The sequence below is a fragment of the Spermophilus citellus genome (genome assembly GCF_964194105.1).
Source record: "Spermophilus citellus genome assembly, chromosome: 4".
Classification (NCBI taxonomy): Eukaryota; Metazoa; Chordata; class Mammalia; order Rodentia; family Sciuridae; genus Spermophilus; species Spermophilus citellus.
In genome coordinates this window covers 31,617,531-31,638,242 of record NC_138185.1, presented here as the reverse complement: position 1 = coordinate 31,638,242, position 20,712 = coordinate 31,617,531, and the positions used below count along the sequence as shown (strand labels likewise).

Here is a 20,712-nt window from a genome sequence, read left to right as displayed (position 1 = left end):
GTTGGCCTCTATGACTGTGTTTTTACACTCAAATTGTGATTTTTCAGTTCTTGGTGTGACGGTGATCTTTGGTTGTACCCTGAACATTTCCAACTATGAGGTTTACAGAGTATGGGTCCTATGTAAACCCTTTACTTGGGCTGCTAGTCATCCTGTTTAGGTTTAGTACACAGGTCCTAGCCTACTTTTGAGGGATGTAGTTTCAATGACAATTAAATTTTCTGAGTATCTGATGTTTATTTTGGTTCGCTTGATTTATCTGGCACAGTAGGGTACTGGTGCCACCTGAAGTCATTTATCTAGGTGTGGCCTCCAGGCCTTAGCTTCAAGGTCTGGGTATCTCTTAGTGGGGAAAGGAGATCTCAAGCCCCCTGAGAGTGAAGGCTTTCCCAGACCAGGCTGCTTTTTGTGCTGGGGTTCCCTTTGCCTGTGTCCCTGGCTGCCCCAGTGTGTGTGGTTAGAGAATAGGAATCTCAAGTCCTAAAGACAAAGAGACCTGCTAGGCTGGATCATTTGTTGTTTAGAAAAATCCTCTTTTTAAAAATCCTCTGTTTTAAAAAATCCTCTTTTGTGTCTACTAGTCACTAAGGTATCGCTTAGCAGGGGAAGGATGTTTTAGGCCCGGCAGAGAAAAGTGATTCCCTTGGCCACTGGATCCCCCTTGCTGGGTGCTAGGCTTTCTGAGTGATAGGTAAACAGCCAGTCAATCCTAGGGAGAAACAAACCTACTGGGACACCTTCTTGTTGTCAGATTGCCAGTCAGGAAGCACAAGGTCTGGGTCACCTTCTTCAGTTGGATAAGAGGGCACAGACATCTTGCTGCTATTTTGTTCCTCTAGTCCTAGGGCCCAAACCAATTCATTTTCTTCTTAAACTCTTTTTTTTTTTTTTTTGGGGGGGGCGGGTAGGGGCAGTGCTAGAAATTGAACCTAGGGCCTCTTACATGCTAATCAAGCACTCTACTACTGAGCTGAATCCCCAGCCCTCACCTTCTTCTTATTATATCTCCTTTGGTTGCCTCTTGCATTTCAAGTTGTTTATAGTTATACTTAGCAGGGAAAAGCAAGGAGTAACAGGTCCATGCTATTTTGTTGGGTTAGAAGTCCCAAGAGTTTTTAAATTGCATGATTGCCCTTAAATGATATTGTAATTTCATCAAAGAAGGAGAAACTTAAAAATTCCTTTGGTCTTGTCAAAATAACAACAACAAAACAAACAAACAACAATTTAAAAAACCCCACAACTTTTACTTTAACTTGGCAAAATGTACAAATAAAAATCAGACATCATTATCTATACTTTGCATCCTAGTCTGCAATGAACCAAACAGAATAAATGAAAAGGTCTCTTCAAATCATAGAACACATGCACAATGAATATACCTAATAGTGGTGACCTTAAGAGAAATTAGCTTCTTAGATTTCAGTGAAGTAAAGTAAACTCTAACAACTTTTAATTTTACCTCTAGTAGGCACAGAACTCTGCAAAGAATAAATGTCAAAGGTCTACCATCTAGTACATTTAAATTCCTTTTCTTTGTAAGGTTCAGGAATGTGCAACAAGTAGCCACTAGAGGGCAACAGATTCAAATACTGGCTTATGGCAAGAAAGCCAGGCCCTATCTCCACAGATACTGTTTAGAAATTATTGACTGAAAACACAGCATATTATTTGAACCAATTTCCCCCAAAACTCTACTTCTAAAATGGAATTGGCCAGTAAGTAACTTCCTTATATTTGTATTTACTTTAAAATCTCTAATATTTTTCAAGATCTTTGTGAAAGAAGATTCTGAATATATATTGAATATATTGTATAAAATATATACAATATACAATACATATACAATATATAGTATAAAATATATATTGTATAAAATGAATATTTATATAAAATCAGGGGTATAGTGAATAAAAATATGAATATATTGTATAAAAATGGGAACGTTTCTATTTTGTTTGATTTTTAGAATTTACTTAAATTTTCACCTTAATTGTATTTTTTTTTTTTTTTTTTTTGGCAGAAGTGCCGGGGGAATGAACTCAGGGACACTCAACCACTGAGCCACATCCCCAGCCCTATTTTGTACTGTATTTAGAAACAGGGTCTCACTGAGTTGCTTACTGCCTTGCTTTTGCCGAAGCTGGCTTTGGACTCATGATCCTCCTGTCTCAGCCTCCTGAGTCGCAGGGATTACAGGCATGTGCCACTACACCCAGCATGTATTATTTTTTATTTAGGAAAAAACTCACAGTGCTATGAAATGTGATAAGAATAGTTAAGAAAGTATGTCTTTTTAAAAAAAGATTTTTTTAAAGATAGACACAATATCTTTATTTTATTTTATTTATTTTTATGTGGTGCTGAGGATTGAACCCAGTGCCTCATATTCGCAAGCAAGTGCTCTGCCACTGAGCTATAAGCCCAGCCCCAAGTAGGTTTAATAGCAATCTTTCTGCATATCCTTAAAGCCATAACCTCACACATTGTGACTAGAGAAATTCTGCAGAATAAATAAATAATCCACTAGGAATATACATACTTTCTTCATGAACAGGAAGTAGAGGAAAATTTTACTCTCAGGAGCACTGTCTCTACTTACAGTTGTTCATTTTCCTATTTTCTTTTCACAGAAAAAAGTCAGGGGCCAGTTTGGGCTAATCCAGACTTTCTAAATAAGACTTTTATATAAATAAGAGTTAAACAATTAAGCAGGGCCTAAGTAGGAATATTTAGTTTTTAACTCAAAAACTTTTTCATATACCATTCTATACAAATACAGCTGAAATTTGCTGATGAAGTTACAAATTGATGAGAAGGCCTGTGATAAATGCTATTTATCTATTTTAAAATCTTTTTTTTTTAATTTTAATATTTTTTTTTTTTTTAGTTATCGGCGGGCACAACATCTTTGTTTGTATGTGGTGCTGAGGATCGAACCCGGGCCGCACGCATGCCAGGCGAGCGCGCTACTGCTTGAGCCACATCCCCAGCCCTAAAATCTTATCAAATTTCATTTATATGTGTTTTTCGTTTATTCAGTCCACCAGCCTTTACTGAACACCCATTACACACCAAACACTGTCCCCTTATTCTCTACTCACACACCAGGGTCTGGGTTTGGCAGAAGGCAGTTGTAGGCAATGTGTGATCAGAATTGGCAGAAAGCAAAACATGAATCCTGCCAGTCAAGCATGGGGAACCCAGGAATGAATAAAGCACTTACCCTGAGGAATTATGTTCCAATAACCTGGGTTTTGTAACTTCAAATATGTCAGCACCCAGCTACGAAAAACTCCAGGGAACAAAAGGGCAGCCACTCAGAAAAAAAAAGAGAGCAACTTCAAAGGGCAAAAGGAAGAATAAAAACAGTTCTAGAGCCACAAGCCAGGTGCTGTGGTATATGCCTATAATCCCAGCGACTTGGGAGTCTGAGGCAGGAGGATCACAAGTTCAAGGCTACCCTGGGCAGCTTTAGCAACCTCCTCAGCAACTTAGTGAGGCCCTGTCTCAAAATAAAAAGCAAAAAAGACTAGGGATGTAACTCAGTGTAAAGAGCCCCTGGGTTCAATTCCCATCTCCAAATAAATAAATACAAAGGTTTTGGAGCCAGATGAAAAATTCCTTTTGAGTAGAAAAAGGTTTCATTCATTGCCACAGAGTTCAAATTCCTATTTTCTTTCCTAGGTTTTAACAAAAGTTGAATCCTACCTGGTATGGAACTGAACTGGGAAGGCAATGCCTTCTCTCCAATTAGTCTGCAAGTTAGAGCTTCTTCCACAGTGGAAAGATTAGAGGTTGAGAGTTCTGTGGACAGTGGACGCAAGGCTGGTCAACTGAGCCAGGAGGCATGGTGGCCCCTGAGAGGGTACTGATATCACTTTAAAGATATTCAGAGTGAGCAAAAAAGAGCCAGCAGGGAACTGAAGAGGTATCTGCAAATGTTTTAAAGTTTATTGCTGAATACATAGTACACAAGTATACCCAATGTTTACATTTCTTTAAAGTCCTTCCTTTGACATCGGACTGACCAGACTGAGTCTCAGCTTTCTACCACTCTTGGGTAATATATTAATATGTAACCAACCTCTCCAAGGCTCTATTTCCTCATGGGAAAGATGGAAATCATAACAGTATTTACTTCCTAGGAGTGGCTGTAGACTCAAAGGGGACAATGCCTATAAAATGCATTTGGCACAGTGTCCGCAGTGAATGTGTACAATGACTGAGAAATGATCAATATTTCAGTCTTCCCTTAATTACAGATGGTCTTGTTTGTCCTATAGACATGTAATAATGAATTTTTAAACTAGGGGTGGTGTCTGTCTGGCTACTGTAATCAAGTTGTTTTCTCATATTTTAAAAAGATACAGCTGAGTGACAAGTCACGGGTGAATGTTCACTTGGAGAAGCCTTTGAGGAAAGCTATTGGGTCAGACCATGATGTCACTGCTGTGGACTCTACAGATAATTGCCCTGCAGCTATGACTGGTGACAGAAGGGCAAGGAACCTGTTTTTCAACTCGGTTAGGATTTCTTTTAAATAAAACCATAATTGCAGTCAAGGTACACAGAAGTAAACAAGTCTCTCTTTCAGCAGCAGGTGTCCTTGAAATTCAAAAGTGAGGAGCAATGAATTATGTCACAGATGGAGAGTAGCATTCTTTCTTTTCATTTATTTAGAGAAATACTTTATTAGCAAGTAGTATTCTTGAATTTTTAAAAATAGTTCTTCTCTAAACTATTACCATCTCCAATGACTATCTGATGTGAACTACAATTTAGCAGTCTAAAACAGAAAACTGCCAGGTGTGGTGGTGCATGCCTGTAATTCTAGCAACTGGGGGTGCTGAGGCAGGAGAACTGCAAGTTCAAGCCCAGCCTCAACAATTTAGTGAATCCCTAAGCAAACTAGTGAGACTCTGTTTCGAAACAAAATTTTTAAAAAGGCTAAGGATGTGGCTCAGTGGTCAAGTGCCCCTGGGTTAAGTCCCCAGCAAGAAAAGAGAGAGAGAGAGAGAGAGAGAGAATTAAATAGAGAACTATATTGTTTTTTACTTAAAAAGGGGGTGGGGTGGAGGCGGGCGTGGTGGTACATGCCTGTAATCCCAATGGCTTGGGAGGCTGAGGCAGAAGGGTCCTGAGTTCAAAGCCAGCCTCAGCAGAAGCAGTGTGCTAAGCAACTCAGTGAGACTCTGTCTCTAAATAAAATACAAAACAGGGCTGGGGATGTGGCTCAGTGGTCGAGAGTTCAATCCGTAGTACCGCCCAAAAATGTGGGGGAGATCAGAGTTACATAAATTGTGCACATAGCAAGTTACTCAGGAAATAGGACTTGCCAGTTTGCTGTGACCCTCGGTAATTTTCTTTATTATCCTGAGATTCAGCTTCCACCATGTGGAAAAAGAGAGAATTACTGAAGCTTGTGGTTCCAAACTCCTTTTGGTCCTGGAAGTTTTTCTTTGGATGAATGCTGGCCTGGAAGCCCACACTGTAAACAAGCTAATACAGATATGCACAGGTGGAGAGTCCAGGGCCCCTAAAAGCTTACAACTTTCTCCTAATCCCAAATCTGTATTTCCTAAAGGGCTGTCTAGAGCACCCACCAGGCCAGAAGCTCTAACCGTGTGATGCTCAGTCATATACACTTACGGTTTCTTTCACTACTAGAGCCACACAATTAGGACCCACTATTGTTGCCTTCCACCAGCAGCAGGCAATGTGTTCAGAATCCTGTTTTAGGGGCTGGGGTTGGAGCTCAGTGGTAGAGCGCTTGCCTCACATGCATAAGGTACTGGATTCAATCCTCAGCACCACATAAAAATAAATAAATAAAGATATTGTGTCCATCTACAACTAAAAAAATTTAAAAAAAAAAAGAATCCTGTTTTAGATCTGAAAATTCAGTCTAGACAGTTAAATCTGCGTAACTCAACCTGGGGTGGAAGGAAGGAGGAGGAGGAAGGAGAGGAGGAGGAAGGGGAGGAGGAGGAGGGGAAGGGGAAGAGGAAGAAGGGGGGAAGGAGAAGAAAGGGAAGAAGGGAAAGAAGAAATGCATTGCCATACAAAATACCTGAATCTTCTATATAAAACTCATCAATTTAGCATATGATAGGAAATACTCAGTTTTAAGTTCAGTCATGTCTCAAAGAATTGGCTTAATGATTACTGTCCTGCTCTTGCCTTTCTTCATTGCATGTTGGGTCCAGTGTAGAAGATGCTGGATCATTAGCTACTAGATTGGATATCACTGCATATATCTATAAAAAGATGCCTTTAACATTACTTACATGTCCAAAATATACCCTGATTCCTACTTAAAAACAGCAAAAACATAGCCAGAATATTGTAATTATTAGAAAACTTCTAGACTAAGTTTTTGACTCTTAAGAGCTTATAATTGCTTTTATACAGGAATAGAGTTTTATAGAATTACAAAGAGAAACCATATGAATTATATTTATTCATTTTTAAATATTAAATGCCCTAGATGAAATATCTAAAGATAGAGGTTATAAAGAGCTTTTGAAGACTGGGATGTTGACAAATTCAAAAAAAAAAAAAAAAAAAGAACAAAGGGACATTAAACCACTATTTACTTTAAACTTATAGCCGCCCACCAGCTAGGGCCTTTAATCATCAAAGACTTATTGTGTTTAACATTCAAATCTGCTGCACACATTCAACTAATTTCCCCAACACTGTTCTTAGACAGAAGTTCACGTTTAAGGAAAGGGTTGAGATTTCCTATATCCGTATTGCAATGTCTAAACAACAACTTCAGAGAAACTGTTTGTCCTGTATTAGAATTCACCTTGGGTGCTCTGCAGGACAAAGGTTCCACAGGCCCTGATAAGCTATGCCACAGAAGCCACCAGGAGCTTATGAAGCCACAGCAGTATAAACAGGACTGTGCTCCCAGGAAACCTTTGTGACCTTGCTTCTGCGGTCACTTTAACCAATAGTATCTGTGGCTTAATTGGGCTATTCCCATTCTGTATACTCTCCGCTTCCCTGGAGTCCAGCAGCAATGGAGAAAGGGAACACATACCTAACAGGGAGTTCAAGTCCATCTAGTCTTAGAACTAATTGACGGATCCAATTCAGTAGACTCTGGAGTAGATTAGAGTTGATCAGGGAAAAGAGGGCACATTCCAAGGAGAGGAACAAAGACAATGAAGTTTGGCTCAGCTTTAAAGCAAGAGTATTGGGCCTGTGTTAGTTAGAAGTTAGATACCTCCAGGGGCCCATATGCAGCTTACATGCACCTACACACACCTGCCAGTTGCTAAAATACTGCAAAACTGTTATATCAGCAGTTAAATATTTTTAATAAATACCTGGACACCAGATTATAATGAGTCCTGAAAATGAGGCAGAGAAATTTTGATTGGAACTGGCAGTTAAGAAGCAGTACACACATCTCAAAAGTGATTTAAACACGGAATGCAATGAAAGCAGTATCCCAGGAAGACTTTTTTTTTTTTTTTTTTTTTTTTTTGGCAACAGTGGGTCTTCTGCCTTATCTCACCAAGAAGGGCAACTGGGAGGAGTTTCATAATCCGGTGCCTGGCTCCAGTGAAAAGTCATTTCCTCCACCAGTGCTTCATGAGATGTGGCTGCCTCATAACTTCAGAAGGATATATGTTTACTAAGACATCTCACAGCCCAGCCTTACGCCTTTGCAGACCAGAGTGAAATGATCAAGACTTTTGAGGTTTTTCTGACTAATAGCCTGGGAATCTTATCAACCCATTAGTTTCTTGGAAAGTGCTCTTAAGACTCATGTTTCTTACCACTAATAGCCTCCTCCAGGGCATGAACAGTGACATGGTAGTTGGACACATAAGATAAGGACAGGGAAATGTCCATTAAATTTGGCTCCTAAGAGCAGGTTTAGTCCAGTGGGTAGATGGGGTGGAGGGCATGTGCCCGGGCAAGAGGAGCAATCATAAGATGAAGAAGCAGAAAGGAGTAGAACTGGGAGTGTAGCTCAGGGGAACAGCACATGCTTAGCGTGCACAAGACCCTGGGTTCAATCTCTAGCACCAAAAATTTAAAAAGTGCAGGCAGCCTCTTCACAAAGCATGGCTGAGAAAAGCAAGGTAGAGGAATGCTACAGCTAGAGATGAAACAGGAAATTCTTTACCAAAATGAGGCTTAAGCCTGGGTCCAAATTACTGTAACTAAGCTTTTGCAGTGTCCCTGCCACCTCATAAAGCTGAGGCTACTCTTCTCTTGCCTACTACTCTCCAGAGATTAGAATCTGTGACACCAACTCCAACCCTGAAAGTGGGCCCCTACTACCCACTGATAATCCACCTGCATACCATCTGCCACTTGCCTGGGTTTCTGAGTGCTCTCTTGATAGCTTACCTGTTTCAGGGCTATACTCTATGGTCAATAGGCTACTTCACCTGACCACCTCACTCTATTGCCAACTGTGTGTCTGGTTTGTGACTGGAGATTCTGACAACTGGGATGACCTGGATGAATTTTAATAGTGGATTCCTGGCCCATATTTCACCTAGTAGCTGGGAGAGTCACACACTAGGTTCATTCTTAGACCCACCCCCATTCCACTGTAAGCTATCTGCCATACTCTGCCAATTCTTGAGACAGTCAACTCTATTTAGAGCCAAGCACAGGCAACACAAATGTAGCCAAGAGTATGCCTCACTGAGTGAGTACCAGGGTAGGTACAGACCAATGCAGAGTTACTATGAATGAGTATCCAACTGTAAGCTTTGGTATTCACCAATCCTTGAATGATTAATTTCATAACAACACATAACAGCAAATAAATAAACCAAGGATATCAGATTGGCCTGGGAACCTGAATGTGTTAAGAATCTGAGATAGAACAGTAGCCATCAGAACACCACTGGAGATCAATGTAAATAAAGATTGGCATGCCTCTGAGCAGACAAGAGTCAGAGTTGTCAGAGCAAGGTTAAAATGTTGGCAAAAGTCTGTTGAGGAGCTGCAGGGGAGAGAACACGTAATTACGACTACCAACGAACATGCAGTGATGGGAGAGAAAGTAGACTGTGAGTGCAAATGTCAAATGAAAAACCCAGGCCCTTATGCAATTTTGAGAAACTAGAGATGGCAAATTGTCAGATCTAAGTAAATCAGACTGAGCTATTGGAACAGTGACCACCCTCATATATTTCAGGGTTGTCCATCTCAAGTTCATTGCTTGGTAATGGTCATATTAACAGTGGTGATCTTTCCTTTCCAGTGATGACCTTTGCAGACAGTCTTTAAGACAGTACTAACTTTGTAGACAGAAGCTCTAGGACAAAAATTAATGTCCCCATGCTATGTACACAAAGTTCCCCTTGGGGTAGATAAACCTGAGCATATGTATTTCTGCATAGGATAAATTATTATTAGAGATGATATTATTAAATAAACGGAGTGGCTGGTCTTCCATTTGATTCTAATGGCTGACTCCCATCATGACTGAAAAATGCCATCTTTACTTAGTTCTGAGAAAGCTGAGTGAGCTAGTCTGTTTTTTCTTTTTTTTTTTAACACACCTAGTAATCACACCTATGAGTAACAAATGGCATAATACCCAAAACTAATAGAGAATGGCAGAATGTACAACAAAATCAAAATTGTTTTTAAGTATGAAGTCTGAATAAAATATATCAAAAACTTAACTAATTCCTCCTAATCCCAAATGAGTTATTTGCTCTATCAAGCTAATAAAACTTGCCTAAAATTTTCAGCAGTTCCTTATCTTAGTTGTACCATCCCTTTGGTCATCCCCAAAGTTAGAGATGTAATTTTTTTCCCAACAAAAATGTAATTTAAAACTCTGCCCCAGGGCTGGGGATGTGGCTCAAGCGGTAGCGCGCTCGCCTGGCATGCGTGCGGCCCGGGTTCGATCCTCAGCACCACATACCAACAAAGATGTTGTGTCCGCCGAGAACTAAAAAAAATAAATAAATATTAAAAATTCTCTCTCTCTTTCTCTCTCTCTCTCTCTCTCTCTCTCTCTCTCTCTCCTCTCTCACTCTCTCTTAAAAAAAAAAAAAAAAAACTCTGCCCCAGACAGGCACCATAACACACATCTGTAATCCCAGAGACTCAGGAGGCTCATTGAGGCCAGCCTCAACAACTTAGTGAGATCCTTAGCAACTCAGTGAGACCCTGTCTCAAAATAAAAAATAAAGAGGGTTGGAATGTAGCTCAGTGGTAAAGCACCCTTGTGTTCAATCCCAGTACCAAAAAGTAAAAATACTGCCTCTGCATTCACCCACCTCTGTCAACTATTTAATGACACTGGACAAGCTTCCTAGCATCTCCAAGCCTGTTTTCTCATTTACAAAAGGTGGATGATTCCCACTTAGTAGGTCTATAATAAGAATTTTAAAAGGGTGTAGGGATGGGCTGGGGAGGTGGCTCAAGCGGTAAAGTGCTCGCCTAGCATGCACCGGGTGCTGGGTTTGATCCTCAGCACCACATAAAAATAAAATAAAGATGTTGTGTCCACCAAAAACTAAAAACTAAAAAAAAAAAAAAAAAAGGTGCAGGGCGTGGTGGCACACACCTGACATCCCAGCACCTGAGGAAACTGAGGCAGGAGGCTTACCAAGTTCAAAGCCAGCCTTGGCAACTTAGTGAGGCCCTAAGCAACTTAGCAAGACCCTGTCTCGACAAAAAATAAAAATGGGCTGGGATGTGGCTCAGAGGTTAAGTGCCCTTGGGTTTATCAAATATGTAGCACTGAGTTGGAAATACAAAACTACTTACTACTTAGAGGTAGCAGGTTCTCAATAACTGAAAGTGATAATTGTTAATGGACTCTAAAACATCCAGTGTCTAGAATGCATAGAAAATTATTATATATAAAATCTTCCTTGCTGAGGCAGGAGGATCACAAGTTCAAAGCCAATCTCATCAACTTAGTGAGGCCCTAAGCAACTTAGTGAGACCCTGTCTCTAAATTTAAAAAAAAAAAAAATTAAAATATGGTTGAATAGGAGGCTCAGTGATTAAGCCCTCCTGGGTTCAATCCCTGGTACAAATAAATAGGTCTGGAGATGTAGCTCAGTGGTAAAATACCCTGGGTTCAATACCTAGTACAAAAAAAAAAAAAAACTATACTAAATATGCTGTTCAGAATAGAGATCACCTCTGCTTAGATGATCAGTGAAGTAGAATGATCCTACCTAATCAGACATAGTAGTGTACCCCTGTAATCCCAGCTACTCAAGAATGATCCCACCTTGAAAGATCAAGTTGGAGGATAGGCAGAGAGAGAAGAGTGAGAATATGTGGGGTGGAAAATATAGAAGGCCTTTTGAAGACACCAGAAAGGCCATTCTCTGCAACTATGTCTTCTATCTGACTCTTGATTCCTGAAATCTAACCATTCTTTTAGGTTAAGGTTAGATACTCATCAATAAACACATGCCTGGAAAAGCTAGCACTTGAAGCCATAGTCAGTCCTTTTTATTCTATTCTGAATAAGTTTCTAACTTTATTGAGAAACTTTAATAAGAGACACATGAAGGCACTGGCCACCTAGAGCTGGGGAGAAGGCCCAAGCAGGGAGAAGGAAAGTAAGAACCAGGACTCCAAAGGACGTAGGCAGAGTGACTCACCTATTTGTGGAGCATACATTACATAAGTTTTCTATGTTGACAAAGTGGTATAGAGTTTATACTATGGCAGCATGCTTCATGACTCACTCTGTCCATGTTAAAATGGCTCACAGTTCTGTTTCATATCTACTGCAGCCACGTGTCTTGACTTCTAGGAGGTAGAGAAAACCTGATAACCTCCTCTTCTAACACAGATCATACTAGGGGACTGTCAGGCTTCACGTAATTCAGTGCTGCATATGATTCTCTTTCATTCTACACGAAACTTCCCTAAGTTATCCACACCAGCCCTAAACTATGTAAAGGGGTTGAAAAGAATGGAAACTTTTTGCTGTGAACAACTTCAGCACTAAATCTGTATACCTGTTATGTCTGTCTGTCTGTCTCTCTCTCTCTCTCTCTTTTTGGTGGTACTGGGGATTGAAGCCAGGGGTGCTCTACCACTAAGTGACATCCCCATCCCCAGTTTTGATAAATTGCTTAGGGCCTCACTAAATTGCTCAGGCTGGCCTCGAACTTGTGATCCCCTTTTCTCACCCTTGCAAATTGCTGGGATTACAGACATGTACCACTGCACCCACCTAGGCCTATCTCTTAATGATATAATAATAGCAGTTAAAATTTTCTTATTTATTCCTCATATAAGTATTTATTGAGTATCTGCTATTCTGGAATTTATATCCTAATGGGAAGAGACAAACAAATAAGTTAATAATCAAATATATAGGGTGCAATGGTAGTAAGTGCTATAGAAAATACAACCAGGAAGGAGGGTCAGTGGTGGGGAAAGGTGATCTAAGACGCTTTTGCTCTGAATTAGATGAGAAGCTACAGGGGTTTTGTATTGAGGACTAACATGATCTGACATACACACACACACACACACATATATATGTATATAAAGAAGAGCTTGTGCTGGGTATGGCAGCACAAGTCTATAATTTTAGCAGGTAAGAAGGCTGAGGCAGGAGGATCACAAGTTCAAGGAACTGTGATTAGGCAAAGTTGGGGGAGAGGCATAGCAGCAGGAAAGATGGTGGAATGAGATAGACATCATTACCCTAGGTACATGTATAACTGCACATATGGTGTGACGCTACATCAGGTACAACCAGAGAAATGAAAAGTTGTGCTGCAATTGTATATAATGAATAAAATGCATTCTGCTGTCATATATATCTAATTAGAATAAATAAATAATTTTTTTTTAAAAAGTGGAGAGGGCAAAGGCTGTTTAGATTCTAGATTTATTTTAATGGTAGAATAGAATAGGATGTGAGAGTTAAGAGGAAAAAAGAAGTAGAAGTTATGTTAACTCCTAGGTTTTATGGCTAAGCTTAAAGAAGGATGAAAATCCTTTTCTGAGCAGGTGAATATGTATGTGTGTTCAGAAGGGGTTAGGAAGGAGGCAGTTGAATTATTAATTTGGTTTAGGATATGCAGATTTAATTAGTCTAAGTAGAACAAGATGAAGAATCAAGTTTGCAGACGGTCTAAATGTCTAAGCTGGAGACAGGAATTCAGAATGGAGCAAGGTACCAAGGGCATCTAAGGACCCCAGCTTGGATAAGATCCCTTAGGGAGTGAGTGATGCTAACAAGAGGAGCGCTCTGAGGTCTCAGCCTGGGGTTTTCCATCATTAAATGCTGGAGAGATAAGAAAGAAGAAATTGGCAAAGGAGACTGGAAACAACCAGAAAAGTATTAAGAAAACCAGGAGACAAGAAGAAAAAACTCAAAGAAGGAAAAAGTCAACTGCATAAGCCCTGCTAATATATTGAAAGGGTAAGGCCTAAAATGTGACCAAAGAATTTTAAAATGTGGAGATCAATGGTGACCCTGACAAGAGCTATTTCTGTAGAAGACTTAGGATAAAAGCAAGGCTGGAGGGTTTAGGAAGGAATTGGGAGGAGAGGAATTGGAGACTGCAGGCATAGATAAGATCTTTTGAGAGTCTACAGAGAACAAAGAAACAAGACTATAACTAGAGAGAGATTTAGGGTCAAGGATGGGTATTTTTTAAAAGACAGGAGATGTTGTTATCAGATTTTGCAATGCTGTGACCAAAACACCCAACAAGAACAACTTGGAAGAGGAAAAGTGTGTTTGGGGCTCAGGATTTCAAGAAATCTTAGCCCATATTCAGATGACTCCATTGCTGTGGGCCCAAGGTGAGACAGCACCTCATGTGGGAAGAGCCAGCAGAGGAAAACTGCACAGCTCATGAAACAGAGAGAGGGAGAGAAAGGGCCACAAGGAAGATGTACCCTTCCAAGGCCCAACCCCAGTGACCCACCTCCTCTGGCCACACCCCACCTGCCTACATTACTACCCAATCTGTTCAAGCTACAATGAAACAGATTAGGTTATAGCTCTCCCAATCTGATCATGTCACCTCATTCCTGCATTAACAGGAGTTTTGGGGGACACCTCATCACCAAACCATAAAACCTGGTACTTTATGGAGGCTAAGCATAAAGGTTATGCAGTACTTTATATGGAATAGAGTCATTGCCCTGAAGTATTTCAATAGGCCAACATTTCTAAAGTCTGTTCAATTACATCCATTAACTTGTAGGAAAAACTGTTATCAGAGATGATTAACAAAATCAGTTTTAGAGGCTTAAAGTAGAAACAGTAGTACAGGAGGAGGAAGAGAGAAGGTTAAAGGAAATAAGATGAAGCCAATTCTTGATCAGGAATTAAATTAAATAGGAGGCTTACTGATCCTGATTACTCTATATCAGAATAGAATCACAAGGGAGTTTAAAATTCTTTTCATAGAATACTTCAAGAAAATGACAACACATGTGCTATAGTTTGGATCTTAAATAGCCCTCAAAGGCCCGTGTGGTAAATAAAGGCTTGGTCCCAGCTTGGTGCTGCGGGGAGATGATGGAAACCTTAGGAAGTCAGGCGTAGTAAGAGGTCTTTAGGTCATAGAGGGCATGCCCTGAGGACAGTAGGACCCCAGCCTCTTCCTTCTTTTCTCTCTTTCACTATCTGGTTATGAGGTGAGCATAACCTGTCACATACTCCCATCCTGATATACTATGCTCCCCAACCACTCACTAGAGGCTTAAAAGCAATAGGTGCACCCAATCGTGAACTGGAACCTTTAAACCCTCTAAAACCATGAGTTAACCCTTTTCTCTTTATCATTGATTAACTCAGGTATTTTTCTATGGCAATAGAAAGCTAATAATACACATATCCTTGTGACTGTCATCAATGAATTCATCACAAAAGCCATACATTTTCTTCATATCCAATGAATTCTCTTTAAAAATAGATATTTCAGCCAGGTGCAATGGAACATGCCTGTAATTCAGGCAGTTTCTGAGTTGAAACAGGAGAATTGCAAGTTTGAGGCCAGCCTTAGCAATTTAGTGAGACCCTGACTCAAAAAATAAAAAGAACTAGTGAAGTGGCCCAGTGGTAGAGCATACCTGGGTTTAATCTCCAGTACCAGAAATAACTAATTAATTAAAAATAATATATTTTGATTTCTTAATAACAGCAATAACAAAAACAACATAGTATGAGCACCCATATGCAGCAGACACCATGATAAGTACTTTACATTATTCCTTGAGTCAAACCTTATTCCACGAGCATTCTGATTACCATTTTATAGAGGACTGTGAACTCAGAGGAATCAAGAAAAATACCCCAAGTCACATAGCAGAAGCAGCAAAGCTGAACTTGGCAGGTCTGCAGACCTTCAGGGTTGGATAATGAATGGGTAAAAGATGAGCTTTCAATTAGAGATGGTCACTAGCTACATTAGGGAATTATCGTTAAGCTTAAAATAGACTTTTTGACAATTCAGTCAGAACCAGGGAAACTTATAGAAAAGTTGTTATTCAAATACAGTGTAGCTCAAAATATACTCCACTGTCATGTATATCTCAAAAACAATAAAATAAATACATATTTTTTAAAAAATCAAGAGTAGCTGGGTGTGTATCTCAGTGGTAAAAACTTGCCTAGTTTTTATTCACGAGGCCCTGGGTTCGATCCCCAGCACCATACATACACAAAAAAAGATTAAGTCCAGAGTATGCTTCACTATAGGAATAACAGTCTGTATTACTAACGGTAACACATTAAAAAAAAAAAAAATTCTACTCTCTCCCTCTTGAACTAAGTGTTTGTCTCTGAGTGCATTTGGATGGAGATCAGAAAGGGACCCAAGATTAAAAAGAACTCCAGGAAACACCTACTCCTTATTGTTACATTGGGGAGGCTGTCCTTTGAAGTCTCTCCCTAACAGCTTTGCTTGGGTTATGATGTTTTTCTACGTAGGACAATAAATCATTTCTCTGAGATCTACTACTGGAAGAAGGAGAAACAATCACACACCAGTGTATCTGCTAAATTGTTTTTATGTTAGTTTGTTTTAAATTGTGCTTATTACCTGGATCCACATCAGAAGAGCAAGGTAAAGAATGGCATTCCACAGAACTAAGAGCCTCGCTGTTGGCCTCTTGGCTGGGTCTCTGCAGCACATAGTCTCTTATGTCGCTTGCTGATGGTAAGTCCAAAGCACAACTCCCTCCTGAGTGGCTGCCTGGACTGGCTTCCTGGGCTGCCATCATCCTGGGGAAAAACATAACAATTCAACACAAAAGGCACTAATAGCAGAAGACTTCATTAGAGCTATTGCTTGAAGAATCTTAAAGTCAAACAACAGTAAAACCAGAATAATCTCTTTTCGCCTGTTATTAATGGTCTTCCTTGTTTTTGCTTCAGACCCACCATTTGTTTACCATGTTTTTGTCATCATGGGAAAGAAACACTCTCAGCTAAAAGACACCATGAATCATTTCAGCTGGAAAACAGGCTATATATTTGGAAATAGGAAAGGTTCAATCACAAACCACATCACCACTGAAATACTATATAGGACTGATTCAAGGGCCACAAGAATATTTGATAGCTGGGTGCAGTGAGGCATGCCTATAATTCCAGCAGCTTGAACAGCTGAAACAGAAGGATCACAAGTTCAAAGCCAGCCCCAGCAAATTAGGCAGGCCCTAAGCAACTTAGTGAGACCCTGTCTCAAAATAAAATATAAAAGGGCTAGGGATATAGCTCAGTGGTAAAGCACCCCTGGGTTCAATCCCCAGTACCTTAAAAAAAATTTTTTTTAAAGAGAGTGAGAGAGGAGAGAGAGAGAGAGAGAGAGAGAGAGAGAGAGAGAGAGAGAATTTTTTAATATTTATTTTTTAGTTCTCGGCAGACACAACATCTTTGTTGGTATGTGGTGCTGAGGATCGAACCCGGATCGCACGCATGCCAGGAGAGCGCGCTACCGCTTGAGCCACATCCCCAGCCCCCTTAAAATTTTTTAAAAAAGAATTCTTTGATGAGGAGAAATGTTCATAATATAATAAATATGGAAAGGTTTTAAAGTTTGATCTGAATTTTATAAAACAAAATATCGCGTGTGTGTGTGTGTGTGTGTGTGTGTGTGTGTGTGTGTGTGAAAGAGATGTAAAGCTAGGGGCAAAAAGTCCAGAAGGATATATTACAAATGAAGTGCAATGCCATGAAGGCAATTTGCATGCTCCCCTGTGGCTTATTCAAACATGCAGTCAGTTAGTTAGCATATCAGGCTTGATGCCAAGCATGGAGGATACAAAAGGTGAATTTAACAGGCACTTCTCTCAAGGAGCTCATAGTTTGGGGTGATCCAAACACAGAGACTTATTATGTTAACATAGTGAGTTAAGGCAGAGCAGGCCCAGAAGGGGGCCATAGTCTTTCTGGAAGAACTTACCACCACCATGGGGCAGTCCAGGCTATGGCTGTGATCAGAAGCAAGCATAAACTCAAAAAGAACCAGTGTGGATAACCACATGTGACATGGGGTATTGAGAGTTTCAAGGGAGAGATAAGTATTGATCACACAAGGAGTGGGTAGGGACAAACACTGTTGTCTCAGCTGGATTGTCATGGAGCCCTCCTCCTCCTGGTATTGAAGTAAGGCCTTGCTGCTGTCAGCCAGCAACCTAGAATACAAAAACTTTCTGAGCTCTTGAGGCTTTGAAGGTGAATTGTTGGATTCAGTATTTAGCATTTCTTGTGTTCCATCCCACTCCTAGTCTATGTTTACTTGTGGGGCATTGGATTCTTACTAGAGGGCTCTCTGCAGTGCACCCAGCCCAGTCTACCTCTCTATAAAATAACTACAGGCCTGGGCAGATCCTGGACCTTTGCTACTCTGTGCCCCATAAGCTGCTATCATCAATAAATTTTATTATGTCCAGTACCAGGTGTTATGAATGCTACCAGCTTTCTTGAATCATGCAGAGAATTTATGTAGTCATAATATTCATGTTTGGTAGCTGGACAGCAGATGGATTGAGATTTAAGCCTGCTTAATTATGGTAGCAGGCAGTCTTGTAATAGGAAATCATTCACCTATACAGACCAGGTGAGAAGAAACCATGTGAACCAGGTCAGAGCCCTACAGGTCAAGAACAGGAGGGATATTAAGAATACATTTAAGCCAGGTGTGGTGATTGAAGCCTGTAATCCAAGCAGCTTGGGAGGCTGAGGCAGGAGGATCACAAGTTCAAAGCCAGCCTCAGCAATTTAGTGGGGCCTTAAGCAACTTGATGTGGCTTAGTAGTTAAGCACCTCAGGGTGCAATCCCTGGTACGGAAAAAAAAAAGAATCAATCATAAAATAGAACTTAATAACTGAATGAACAGAGAGGTTAAAGAGAAACTGAGTTAATGAGGAGAGACAATTTCAGTGGCTGGTTTTATTATCAACTGAATTAGGTTCAGGCTGGGAGGATGCAGTGGTCCAATTGAGGAATATTACACTGCTATTAAAAATGATAATCAGGGCCTGGGGAAGTAGCTCTAGGGCAGAACATTCACCTAGCATGAGCCCTGAGTTCAGTCCCCAACACGGGACATGGGGCAGGGCTGTTAATCAGTACTTAAAAGATCTCAAAGACATGTTTGAATAAAAGAAGCAATTTCAGAATAATGTGAGCTGCCGTGACACGTGACTAAATCAGTCAGGGTGACTCCAGGTGAACTGGGCTGGCACGAAATAATCACACAGACAAACAAAATACCTTTTTCTTTGGGTTCAATGATGGTTCCTCAGCCACAGCACCCACAAGAGGGGCAAGACAGGCAAGGAAAAAAAAAAGGGGAGAAGCAGGTTCTGAGCTTTTTTATTGAGCGGAAGACACTTAAGAAAATTCCACCTCAAATAAGGCATGGGGTCAGGTTTCTGAGGGTTGAGTCTAGCTTCGGGATGTCTTTAGGTCAGCAGACTGACATCTTGGAAGGTCACGCCCATTTCACTGGGTAACGCCCACCCCAGAGCTGCAACTCTCTTGCGGGGCAGGGGCAAACCCATATGCATTGCATGTACCCCTTTACTCCAGACTTAAAGAGGTGCTTAGCTCCTGTTCGGGGCAGCCCCGACAGTGAGCAGCATAATAAGAGTATTTGACATTTACTGAGTGCTTATTAGATTCCAGCCATAGTCCTAAGAGCTTCATCTGCAATAAACCTACAAGGCAAGTAATTCTATTATTACCCTCATTTACAGCCAGACTTAGAAACAGCTACACTAGGATGAGCCCTGCTTGCAGGCACAGCCCCAATGCTGTAGCCTAAACTCCACGTGACAGCAAAGACAGGAAGCATACAGAAACAAATCACCACTGAAACCTGGGGAGATCCTTCTTGTTTGCGGACACCCAGTCTGTCACCCAGTCATGTGCTGTTGTGGACATGCCTTCACTTAGAGAGGGAGCCAACATATCAGCTGATTTCTCCTGAACCCAGTGGAATGATCAAGGTTCCCAAAGAAGCCAGAACGTCCTGTCTATTCACACGTGCTGTATTAGTCATCCAACTCTGAAGTTTCAGCAAAGACCTCTGCGTCAGGAACCTTTGGCTTCCCCTTCTCCTCCAGTTATCTAACACTCTGCTCTGTGGACTTCCAGAAGGGCACAAACAGGTCACTGAATGATACTGGCATATCCTGCCTGCTTTCAAAGGTGCCTTGAGTGTATGTATAATCAGTGACTTGAAAAATTGTGCTCTATATGTGTAATATGAAATGAATTGCATTCTGTCATTGTGTATAACAAATTAGAATAATTTAATTTAAAATGATAAAAATATAACCAAAAGGTTAAAAAAAAAAGTTGCCTTGAGTAAACCATCAACTGAGAGTGTGATGAAATAAAAGGAATCAGCCAGGCATAGTGTGGCACATGCCTATAATCTCAGTGACTCTGGGGGGGGGGGGATGGGCTGAGGCAGGAGGACAGCAAGTTCAAGGTCAGCCTCAGCAGTTTAGTAAAATCCTTCCCAATTTAGCAAGACCCTATCTCAAAGTAAAAATAAAAGTAGCTTGGTGGTAAAGCGCCCCTGAGCCAAAAAGTAAAGAGAAAGAAAAGGAATCCTTTCTGCAACAATTAGCATAGTGATGTGATATATATTCTTTGCTTTTAAAAACGCTTACATTAAAAGCTAAATATAGCCAGGCTCAGTGGCATATAATATATATATATATAATATAACCACTTGTAATCCCAGCAGTTCAGGGAGGCTGAGACAGGAGGATTGCAAGTTCAGATCTGGCCTCAACAACAGTGAGGCACTAAGGTGCTCAGTGAGACCCAGTCTCTAAATAAAACACAAAATAGGGCTGGGCATGTGGCTCAGTGATTAAGTGCCTCTGATTCAATCCCTGGTACCCACCCACCGCCAAAAAAGCCAAATAAAAACAAACTGGCACTGGCCCCCCAAAAGAGGAGGAAAAGTCTGCTGAAAGGTAAATACTTTTAATTACAAAATAAGATCTGTGCATCTTCTTCTTCTAAATATATTGTTTGGGAAGCAGTGTATATGTACAGGAAAAAGCAAGCAGTGAGATAGAGGAGCCCCTTCCTGTAGTCTGAACAGCCTGATAACAAGAAGGATGCAATGATTATCCTTGGACCAAAACTCCCTCCCCACCCCCGGGGCTGGGTATCAAACCCAGGGCCTTACACATGCTAGGCAAATGTTCTACCATTGAACTAAACCCCAGCTCAGCCCTTTCTT

At 40.6% G+C, this 20,712-nt stretch overlaps 1 protein-coding gene across 5 annotated transcripts in view; it reads right to left on the bottom strand.

Annotated features, from left to right (window-relative positions):
* SHLD1 (shieldin complex subunit 1) overlaps window positions 1–20,712 on the bottom strand; it is a 121,747-nt gene that overhangs the window by 95,530 nt on the left and 5,505 nt on the right. For 2 of the 5 annotated variants that reach the window (XM_081288654.1, XM_081288655.1), the window contains exon 2: window positions 16,041–16,222. In XM_081288654.1, the coding sequence (XP_081144780.1) occupies window positions 16,041–16,221 (181 nt within the window). In that variant the 5' untranslated portion in view covers window position 16,222. Of the gene's footprint in view, window positions 1–16,040; window positions 16,223–17,405; window positions 17,426–19,326; window positions 19,512–20,712 lie in introns of those variants that run through there. The other 3 variants (XM_081288657.1, XM_081288658.1, XM_081288656.1) reach the window with 3 other exon arrangements.